Source organism: Atta cephalotes (assembly GCF_000143395.1).
Source record: "Atta cephalotes unplaced genomic scaffold scaffold00028, whole genome shotgun sequence".
Classification (NCBI taxonomy): Eukaryota; Metazoa; Arthropoda; class Insecta; order Hymenoptera; family Formicidae; genus Atta; species Atta cephalotes.
Window position 1 is genome coordinate 1,352,888 of NW_012130092.1, and position 11,677 is coordinate 1,364,564.

Here is an 11,677-nt window from a genome sequence, read left to right on the forward strand (position 1 = left end):
CGCCGCGTGGCAAGCATTACTGCGTTCTGTATGCGGGAGCCATTAAGCCGGTTCTATATTAGTTGCAAACTAATCGCAAGTTTGTTGCGACAGCCAATCTGAAACTTGCATTTTGAAATCAATGCCTCATATTGGCTATCGTAATGAACTTGCAATCAGCTTGTATCTAATGTAGAACTGGCTTTACGTGTTATACGTTATGCAAGAGTCTGTACTCGCCGCTTTAGAGACCGTCCAACTGCATTTATCCCTTCCACCATGGTCGGCATGGAAAAGCACCTTTACTATTTCATGATTTCACCTTTTCGATTTCGTTTTCCGTATCCATGAGACGACACCTTTAAGGTGCCTTTCATGCTGACGCTCAACGCTCATTTTCATTGTCAAATTAGATCACGTGATCAATATTAACTTGATATTCGTCAAATTCTATTACGTGCTTATTTTAACGCCGAAAATGAGCGTCGAGCGTCAGCATAAAGAGGCAACTTTATAAGCAGTTTTAACCTTAATACGATTTGTTTCGATTTGAATGTTGCGTCTCGTTATTCTATAAGCATTTCTTATCTATTTCTTATCAAAATATTAAACATCTGTAGAAGAGTTATTCAAGATTGTTTCAGATTGATTATAATATCAGATTGATTGTAATATCAAAATCACGTGTACCATGATTACGGCAACCTGGAGATTACTGTCTCCGATTAATCGGAAACAGTTTAATCCGCTAAATTTCTTTTGCACTAGGTAAAGAATATTATTTTACTTTTCTGCAATTGATTATTTAAATCTGAATAATAGTTTTTAAATGTTAATGAAACATGTAATATGAAATGAGACCATTTCGGCAGTGTCGAAATTATTGTAGCAATTTACTATTATATGGAGATTATCACATAATTTTGCTTTCTCTGTTGTGTTACAATTATTCTCTAATACATTTTAATTAATATGTGTAAAAGAATAGGTTAAAATGACAACTAAAATATTTATATAATAATACATATTTTTTATTTCTTAAGTTATCATAGATATAAATAAATAAATTTAAAAATTGATGTTGAAAAGAATGAATTATTAAATTTTGTTATTAGGAAATTTGCTTCTGCACAAGACTTTACTATACTTAAATCAAAACAGAATGTAAAAAAAGATTCTATCCCACCAAAGCCAAAGAAGCCACTAAACGCATTTATCTTATATTACAACTCTATAAGGGACAAATTGCAAAAAGAATATCCTCATTACAAACCAACTGAACTTTCGAAAATAGCATCAGAGAAATGGGTACAAATTGACCCAACAATAAAGCAAAATTTGCAGAAACAATTTCATGAACAAATTTCTATATATAAACAAAAATTAATGGATTATGAAAATTCTTTAACTAATGAACAGAAGATGGAAATAAAATCATTGAAAAAAGGACATACTTTGAAGCAGAATGAAATTAAACAAGTATTGACATCGATTATTTTGCATGTATTGTATATATACTAAAATTTTTAAACAATAATTCTTTTATCTTTCTGATAGAAACTTATGGACCTTGGAAAGCCAAAACGGCCATTATCTGCCTTCATATTATTCATGCAAAGTAAAAAGAATACCAAAAACCCACACGAATCATATAAAGTAAGTTAACTATATAATTTCTTAGATTGGGTGTACCTTATTTTAATATAAATTATTTAGAAACATTTCCTTTTTTGTATAGTTTTTTTTCTTTGTATATAAAAATATGAATCTAATAAAATATTTAAAAATTTTCAAGAGTTTTTTATTATTTTTGCATAAAAGTTTGCTATTACTATTAAGTTTTTATTAGAATAAAGTTTTTTCTTTTTATATTTCTAGGATTGGCTAAATAATATAACTAATGAATGGAAAAATATGACGATGGTAAATAAAAGTAAATATAATGCAGAAGCAAGTGATTTATTTAAAAAATATAAGATTGAAATGCAAAAATGGGAGGAAGAAATGATTCAAGCAGGTCATTATAATATTATAAAATCCAATGTTAAACATAAACTCGAGACAGATAAATAGGAGTTAGAGTGCCCCAACCAATGTAGTGTACCTATTGTTGAATCTATTGCTGCAAATTTCTCCAATGTTAGAATTGAAAATAAAGAGAATATTAAAATAGGTTGGGGCATTAGTACTACACATTGTACATTTGGAAAAGATCCTGATACTAACAGTGGTAATAAGAAAATTATATTAACTTCAAAAAACTATATATATATATATATCAGTTTGTAATATATATCAGTTATATATATCAGTTTGTAAAATTATAAAACATTCATATCTAGATCAACGACATGAATCTACAAAGGGCATAGTACTTTGTGATAATACAAATATTTCACAAACTACAATGGAATATCCAAGAAAAATGAATATATCGATAAATGAAGCTAAAAAGTCAGTTGTACAACCTCAAAATATATATAGACAAATATATATATATTTTTTCTCACCATGGAAAAGAGTTATAATAGACCCAAAACAGACTAGTGAAAACTGGAAGATGGTAAGAACATATATATTTATTAACATTATTAGCATAGTTTGTCTTTTAATATCAATGTTTTACATTTTAAATCTTATGTTTATAACAATAGAGTATATTATTATATATTATACAAACTATACGAATAATAATATTGTTGATAATAAATAAATATTGTTTGTGTATATCGAAACCTATTGGTAATTTGTATTTTATTTTTATACATTATGCACTTTGTAATATATAATAAATAGAATATAGTTTATTTCTGTGTAAAATATTCCTTGTATATAAAATATTGTGTAAAATATTCCTTGTATAATAAATTTATGTAACCCGTTACATTTCTGTGTAAAATATTCCTTATTATGTTAATTAATTATCCTTATTTACACATATAGAAATTAACCTAATTATCCTAATAAATTATCCTAATATATCAATTTTGTTTCATTTTTTAACTATATATACTAACATCTTGTCTTTCTTCTTTTTTTATAGAAATTATACTAACCCAAATGAGATTATTATGATGATGACAGCAGTAGACGTGTACAATAATTTATGCTATCTCAATATCATACATATTTACATTATTAAGGGCTGATTGTTCTATCTTCGGATAAATTATATAGTAATTTATCTATTGGATAAACAAAAAAGTAAAAGAGTATAAGCATAAGGAAGAAGATAACAGTGAGCTGAAGTTTATTGAAATGTGACACAACCCAGCAAAGGAAATTTATGTCATTATTATTTTAAGAATTGTGAAATTTATCTTGAAATTACATGCATTATTTTTTATCTTCTTATTTTTTATGTGCGTGTGAATGAATGATGTTATATGTTCATGAATTATAAATACTTAATGTTTCAATCCAAATAGTAACAAAAATATACTTTATATATATATATATATATATTAATTTTTTTGTTTTTTTTTCAGTTTAAATAATATCCTTGTCAAAGTCCATCTATCCATATTATAGTATTCTTTGACAGAAATGCACAAATTTATTTTGGATTTCTTCTTCAATCTCCATTTATAAAATGGCATAATATAATAATAAAAATGTGGCGTGCCACTTATTCCATTACGTCTCTAGTCTCTTTATTTCCGTATTAAGAAAAGATAAAAAAATAAATGTATAGAAAGAAAATTCGTTAGAAGAGAAACTACTTCAACTTATAATTTTTTTATTTTTTTTTTTGTCAAAACTGAAACGGTTTTTATATATATATTGAAATTAACTTTTTATATATTGAAATTAACTTTTTATTTAATCTAATTTCTTATATTTTTTGTAATTTCTTATTCTTAATGAAAAAGAGATCCAGAAAATGAATCTTAAGGAAAAAGAGATTGACATCTAGAAAATGAATCGGCAATATAGTTGCACTTCCGTATATTATCAAACATTCGTTCTTATATTTTTCCTTTTGATAATTTAAAAATCTTAATCTAACACTACTCTCTGTATCGATTCTTTACTGTTTCTTTAATTAACTGAAATCAGAAAGAAATTATCCTAAAATTTTTTGCGACAAAATTTCTAATTACAAATTCTTAATTTAATTTTTGTAATTTTCTTAAATTTCTATATGTCAAAAAATTAATATCGTCCATGTTAAGGATCCAGACATTACTCGATAATTTAATTGCTAATTAATCAATCGAAGTTTAATCAAAATTGCTCTAATATCTGTTTATTTCTTTCAACTTCTTTTACTCATGTTTTCAAGTATATACGTACATGCACTGACGGGGTAAAAAAAGTTAAATATATTATATCATCTATTGTTAATTAGAAATTATATTTATTTAATATAAATACAATCTGTGTACAAGTATCTATTGAATAACAAAAGATGTTTGCGTTAGTTGCACTTTTTGCACTTAGCATCTTCGTTTTTCTCTCTTTTCAACACCCAAATATATATTTATCTCATTTTAAGTGCAAAAATTCTGAGAAATTTCAAGTAACGTGAACAGATTTACAAATCCAAAGAACAAAATCTCGTCTAGAATATTTGGGAATCACTGGAATACACACTTCAAATGGAAGTTTAGTCATGAGAATTAATCTTGTTTACAAATCACGCAATTAAAAACTAATAAAGTGAATAAGTCTATTTAGTTTAACCTCTAATTTCTTTTTAATCTTGTAAATACTCGATAGAAAAAAAATCTGCTTTCAAGAAGAAAAAGAAGAAGAATAGTGAAATCGTGAAAGCACGTTTTTTCATGTCATTGTGTCGTAAACAATCAGAAATTTATGTCACTTGATTTTCTTCGGCTATTTTCTCCGGCTATTTCCTTCTTGAATAACGTGCAGTTTGAATGTGCACGTTACAAAAGGGCTCACGTGGATTCGCGTATTAAATTATCGTATTTAATTGTGTGAAATATGATGGCTGAAATCAACGCTAAGAGAGAAGCGAGAAGACGACGAATATTAGAAAACTCAGAAAGTCGTCTACGCAGAATTACAGGGAGAGTTAATCCGATCGAAATCAAAGGTAAACATAACCAATAACAGATATTAGAAATCAAACAAATTTGTGTAATGTATTTCTGTTAATCAGCATTAAACTATATATAATAAATATATCTAACTCTATTTTTGTTCTTAATTTGCCATCATTGTATATATTTTGTTGATTAAATTGTTCTATGTTTCTATATTAGCATTCTGTCTATTATCAAGTAGAAAAAGATAAACATGTAATTCTGAGTATTTACTAGTATTTTTTTAATATATAATATAGATATAGGTAAATTGATTTGAACAGATACAGTTTCAGAATATTTTGCAGATAATGATTCACAAGTGGAAAGCAACAGTCTGAAAGCAGAATCTAATTTTGGAGAGGACAATATCAGAAATGGTGTATGCAATATCAGTAGCAACACAAAATTGCAAAATTGCACAAGATTTGACAACAGACATGAAAGTTTTTTAAATGACATCAGCAATAAGAATATGCATTCATCAGAACAAACATCTAAATCAAAATTTATGTTATATACATTATTATTCAATCGTATTAGTTTTATTTTGCTAGCTGGAATTGTCAATATTTTGTTAGTGCTGAAACTTGACTATTTATTTGGACAGGTATACAATAGTATATATATTTGTGTATACAAACTTATGTTTCATTGAAATATTTATGTTGATAACTTATATATGTTCATATATTCACAGGCAGTTATTATACCTTACTTATTATTGATGATGGGACATTTATACAGCTGTACAACATTATATGAAGCACAAGACAACAGTTTATTAGTTATTGCTTTGATGTTGTGCAATGTCAAACCTAGATTAATTTATATATTTAAAGTATCATTCGCATTATTCACCATAATACTTAATGATTTTTGCTTATATATGTTTAGTTTTATATTGATGCGCTATATTATTATTCTCTATTATTACTATAATGCTGCAGTACCAACAAATGCATAATTACTCATAATGGAGTAAGTAAAGGTAAAGTGGAATTTTATCGTTGGAAATTTTGTACAATGTTGAAAAGGTAGAAGGCTGTTCTCAGAAGAATATAAATTGATATATTATTTTTAAAAACCTGCAGCTGTATCATATTTTTGACGTTTTCAGCATTATGCTGTGATGTTAACTGAATAAGCGTACAGGTATAAAAGGCACATTAATTTTTCTAGAAAAATTGTAATAAATACATGTAATTATAATAATTTTAAAACAGATTTTGTACATAGATGTAATGACTTTGTAATTTATATTTATATGACGTTGTAAATTTGCAATGTTAAGATTTATTCTTTTCTACGGTTACTAAAGCTGTCCAAGTGCTTAATGAATTATCAGGTGCTTATTATTTCTCAATACTTTGATAGGATTAATATAACAAAGTGCAATCAATTACTGTTAAGAAATGTGTAATCAATATTTTCTCTCTATTTTATAATATGTAAATATAAAAAAAATAAGTAAAAACTTAAACCTTATCTTACAATTTTATTATACAATTCTAATCTAAAAAGATTTAAAGAATACTAGTATCTTTAAAAACTAACAGTATAAGCAAGATATACAAATATATTTAATAATTTTTTAATTTGATTGAAATAAAAAAAAATCGCTTTTTAGACATATGTATGTACAATATTGTACTTTTGTTCTTTTTGAGGAAATTCCTACTGTAAAAAAGAGAATTTAAAATTGGCGCAAGATATGATCGTATTCATTAATTGGTCAAAAAATTTCTAACCTAAAGATAGTATCGAGGTTAGAAATATTTTGTCAGTTCACAATGTACATAAATATCAATTTTGATTTCTCTATCATTGATCGATTCGATCAGATTGATGGAAGGCAATGAAAGATTTCTTTAATTTGTTCTTGATTATATAACAGTAATACGTAACTTGCGATCCTGTGAATTTTTTGCGATCCATCGTGCTTAAGATCAAAAATACATTTTAAATTTTCTATTTCATACAAACGAAATAAACATTATGACTCGCAATATTTTATTTATATTTCTGAAAATGATTCTCTGAAAATAATTTTTAAAAAGGTTGCTGATATAATGTATTCTTAATTTCTGATGCAATAGTAAAAATTATTCGTCAATCGTTATTCATTGGCACATTGATACATACGTGAGATCACGAGATTATCAAATGTTAAATAAAATGATACGTAAGAGTGCATGCCAAATAGTCAGTTCGATTCATTCAAGTCCTCTTGCAGAGGTGCACGATGTTCCAATGAACATAATTATCAGACCTTTTCCTGCCGATGTGAACGAGGAAAAGGTCGAAAGTTTAATGAATGCGTTGAAAAACGTCGAAACTGAGGACACAGTACCGCCCATCGACGTTTTATGGATCAAAGGAAGCGAAGGTAAAATTATTAAAATATAGCGGCGTGAAAAGTAGTTTTTATCATGGTTTTTACATTCTTACTAATTTATGAATTATAATTGTGTCAGTTTTGTAATTTATAAACAAATGAGATCAAACCATTGCGAAGTTTAGGAAAAATAATTAAATTTATTGATTATATTATAGGTGGCGACTATTATTACTCTTTCGGTGGTTGTCATCGTTATACTGCCCACCAACGATTAGGTAAAGCATCTATTAAAGCCAAAATAATTCAATCAACTTTAACAGATTTACGATGTTATCTGGGAAATTCTACTCCAGACTTGAAGTGAATTGCATGTATATGTGTATATACATATTTTTTTTACTGTTATATATAACTGAATTATATGACATGCATAAACATATTTTTTACTATTATATACATATATATTGTATAATATAATTTTTGAAGAAAAATAATATATATATTTAATATATGTGTCAATTTATTTTATAGTAACTGCTAATATATATATTACACACTAATATATATATACATACACACAATTAGAACGAAGGCAGAAAAACTTAATTATTTGGTCTCTACTGCAAAAATTAAAATAAAACTTGAGAGTTTAAAATTGATTTATTCTTTATAATAGATAAACAATATATGCTATCAATAATGATATATGTACTTTCAAAGAAAAAAAATCAAAGTTCAAAATTTATTATTTAATGATAAAGATCTTAATTGCTTAATTATATATATAATAATTGGATAATAATTAGAAAAAAAGATTAATATATTTTTATAAATATTATGAACTAATTTAAGAGAAGAACTAATTTAAGAGATAAGAATTAGAAAATATATAATATATTATTTTCTATCATTATCATTTAAAAATACATAATAAAAATTAATCTGGATTCTACAAGCTTAGTTATTATTTTATGATTTCAAAGCAATAATTAATACAGTGCGCTATAGCATTTAATTTTGCGATAATTATATTCAATAACTTTGAATATTTGTTAAAATTTGACAAATATTATACTTGAATCATTAATATTTGTAATGAAATGTTTATAATATTTAGCAAAAGCACACTTTTTTAAATTAGTTGTACTGATTTGCATTACATTTAGATTTATTTTATTTGCAAAATAAATATATTTTACTTGCAAAATAATACCAAATAAATTGAATTACAAATCATAATTTTTTTGTGCATTTTTTAAAATTTCATTACTATTTTGATGTAGATTATTATATGAAATGTTGTATCACAGATAAAAAAATGTTGTAAAACAGAAACTTAAATAAAAATTTAGAATAATATAGCAGTAGAATATCAAATTTTCATAGTATATCATAGTGTAACTCTCACAGTGCATTATCAAATAAATATAAGATTTAAAAATAAATTATGTATAACTTTTTCAGATATTTCCTATTTACCCATTTTGGAAGAAATGTCAAGAAGAAATCTTTATCAAAATATACATTTGTATAATAAAATATACATTTGTATAATAAAATATTTGTATCGATAAAGATTTCATAATATTTCTTCCAAAAATGATAAGTAAGAAAAATTTGAAAAAATTAATTATGAAGAAAATATAAATAATTGCGATTCAATTATTATTATAATTATAATTATTATAATAATTATAGTTATAATTATTATAATTATATATTTATATTTATTATAATTATTATAATAATTATAATTGAATCGTAATTATTTATATTATATTATTATAATTATATATTATTATATATGTATATAACTAAAGTATATAATTATGTTATTGCATAAACAAGTATATTATTTTTATATCGCATAATTAATCCTTTATGTTTTTCATATTAAGACTAGGAACATATTTATATGCGCGTATTCTTATTACACAAATGTCAAAATTTCTAATTTTTTTTATTTATGTAATCATTACATAAAATGTTTTCTATACCGATGTTTTCTATTTGCTTCTTTCAAAAAGTATGGTTTGTAATTTCTAGTAATATTATCTGTAGATGGATTGTCTATATCCTCAACAGAATGAGATTGATTCGATTGACTCATAGGTTTACTGTTTCGTAAATGGACAGGTATAATGGATTGTTGTAAATGTAGCAGTTGCGTATTAGTTACCTCGCAATCAATTTGCATCATTGTTATATGATTAGGTGGCGTTGAAAATGTACCTAGAAGAAAAATGCTTTTATAATATTATGTGTCATTCCTATATATCGTTATATTGAATTGATTTTTTTTTTTCAAGCATAGATGTTGGTACATTCATATAATATTATTTACCATTTATAGCTACAGCAGGTAGAATTAAAGACATTTTAGGTCTAGCTGTGTTATTCTTCCGAGAAGCTGGCAATAATAAATGTTCGCCACTAAACCAGACAACATAAAATGTATCATCTTTTCTTCCTAAAGCTTCAAATAAAGAAGCATGTTCACTCAATATTGGAGAAAAGATCTCAATTGCATTATTATCTGAATATTGATTAACGGCAGGAATGTCGATCATTTTATGCATAGTTTTTATTTTCCTATCTCGTGATAAGTACAATTTCTTTTTAGTTTTTTCTTCCAATGGCGATCTTGACAACGATACATTTAAAGAATCTGTCTGAAACTTTGTTTTTCTTAAAGCAGTCTGATTATCCTGATCAGATTCACCAACGATCCAGCGTCTTAATTCGTTGTCTAAACGTATGGACTCACTCTGATTAATATACATTGGACATATTGGTTGGTGTGTCGGTATACTTTTATTAAAACTTTCTTCAATTCGATCTTCCATATTGTTTTCGGTTTCATCTACCGTCCAAAACAATCTTCTGTTATGTTTATCCTTTATAGATACTGATAAACTATCAGATTCAGTTTTAAAATGTACATTTTGTGAAGGTGTTCCCCTTAAAAAATAAAAATTTTTGTGTCGAATAAAATATAATTTTTATAAAATATATACAATGCAACTGTTTGTTTAAAAAAATCTCAAAATATCTTCACTGAGTTTTGAAAAAATTTCGAATCTTAAAAAAAATTTTGAACTTTCTTTTTATATCATGTTAAAACTGATAAAAGCTAAAAACTAAATTAAGCAACTCTTTAGAAATAATTTTCTTTCTTGTATTGTATTCACACGTGTGCCAAAAAATAAAATACTTAACATGTTCAGATTTTATTTTATGATTTTATTTTAAGATACATGTATAAATTATTAATATTAAAATTAAATTATACTTTCTAGAAAACTTTTTATTAAATCACATGTGTAATGTATAAGTAGAAAGATGCATTGCAATGTTATGCTTACCTAAAGCCGTCAACGTTGAAAGATACCATGAAAATTATACCGAAAAGAATAACAGCACTTCCTTTTAATTTCTTTTTCAAAGGATTAAAATTGAAATTTTTATGCTTGTTATTATTTGTAATATTGTTTTCCATTTCTGACAGTCTCTGTTTTAAGATTGTATTTTCCTAAAAAAATATATATAATATTGAAAAATATTTTTTATTAAAAATTTATAAATATAATGTATATACATATAAAGCATAGACTGTTTACCGATTTTAATTGTCTATTCTCTTCCTTCAACTCAGATACTTGTTTCTCCAAAGAAGATACATATTCCTTTTTCTTCTTTCGTGAGAGGCAAGCAGATTCCCTATTTTTTATCATTCTTTGTTGTCTTTTTAATGCCTTTAATTTATATTCTTGATTGTTTTTTGGCAAATTCACGAGATCAATCGCTTCATTTTGTACAATTAATGAATTGGAATTTATTTTATTCTGCATTACTTGAAATGGTGTATAATTTATGGTTTTATTTGAAACCACAATGTTGTTATTTTTCACAGATCCATTTAAAATAGTAGAAGTATCTATCGATTCCGTAGTATTCGTTGGACAAATGTTTGACATAGTATTGATTATTTTTACATTCTGTGGTAATTGAAATGTAGTAGTTTCCGTTTTATCAGTTGAGTTAATATTCAATGAATTTTGTTTATTTGCTGGTAATATCCGAAGTTTTGAGGGATATAATATTTGCTGTGAATTTGCATTCTGTGCAAATGTACCAAACTCTTGAAGAAAAATAGTATTTTGAGGCTCGCCTGTAGATATTAAAAATATTCTAGACATATATGTATGTGTATGTACGTGTGTATATGTGTGTGTGTGTGTGTGTGTGTGTGTGTGTGTGTGTGTGTGTGTGTGTGTTNTTATATATATATATATATATATATATA

At 25.4% G+C, this 11,677-nt stretch overlaps 4 protein-coding genes across 4 annotated transcripts in view; 3 read left to right on the top strand and 1 right to left on the bottom strand.

The window, feature by feature from the left end:
• Window positions 1-670: 670 nt before the first annotated feature.
• LOC105620647 (transcription factor A, mitochondrial) lies at window positions 671-2,052 on the top strand. Its single transcript, XM_012202137.1, has 4 exons — window positions 671-747; window positions 1,095-1,458; window positions 1,537-1,635; window positions 1,858-2,052. Exons 1-4 carry the CDS (start codon window positions 671-673, stop codon window positions 2,050-2,052), a joined length of 735 nt encoding a protein of 244 aa, XP_012057527.1.
• A 2,880-nt stretch (window positions 2,053-4,932) lies between these two features.
• Window positions 4,933-5,997, top strand: LOC105620648. Its single transcript, XM_012202138.1, has 3 exons — window positions 4,933-5,041; window positions 5,339-5,640; window positions 5,731-5,997. Exons 1-3 carry the CDS (start codon window positions 4,933-4,935, stop codon window positions 5,995-5,997), a joined length of 678 nt encoding a protein of 225 aa, XP_012057528.1.
• A 1,211-nt stretch (window positions 5,998-7,208) lies between these two features.
• On the top strand, window positions 7,209-7,735 carry LOC105620649 (sulfiredoxin-1). The gene is made up of 2 exons (XM_012202139.1): window positions 7,209-7,419; window positions 7,587-7,735. The coding sequence occupies exons 1-2, from the start codon at window positions 7,209-7,211 to the stop codon at window positions 7,733-7,735; spliced, it is 360 nt and encodes a 119-aa protein (XP_012057529.1).
• A 1,611-nt stretch (window positions 7,736-9,346) lies between these two features.
• The window catches only part of LOC105620651 (cyclic AMP-dependent transcription factor ATF-6 alpha), a 4,872-nt gene continuing 2,541 nt past the window's right edge, over window positions 9,347-11,677 (bottom strand). The window contains exons 5-8 of the mRNA XM_012202140.1: window positions 10,992-11,542; window positions 10,737-10,903; window positions 9,716-10,332; window positions 9,347-9,603 (exon numbers count right to left, since the gene is read on the bottom strand). Coding sequence (XP_012057530.1) covers window positions 9,347-9,603; window positions 9,716-10,332; window positions 10,737-10,903; window positions 10,992-11,542 — 1,592 coding nt within the window. The remainder of the gene's footprint in view (window positions 9,604-9,715; window positions 10,333-10,736; window positions 10,904-10,991; window positions 11,543-11,677) is intronic.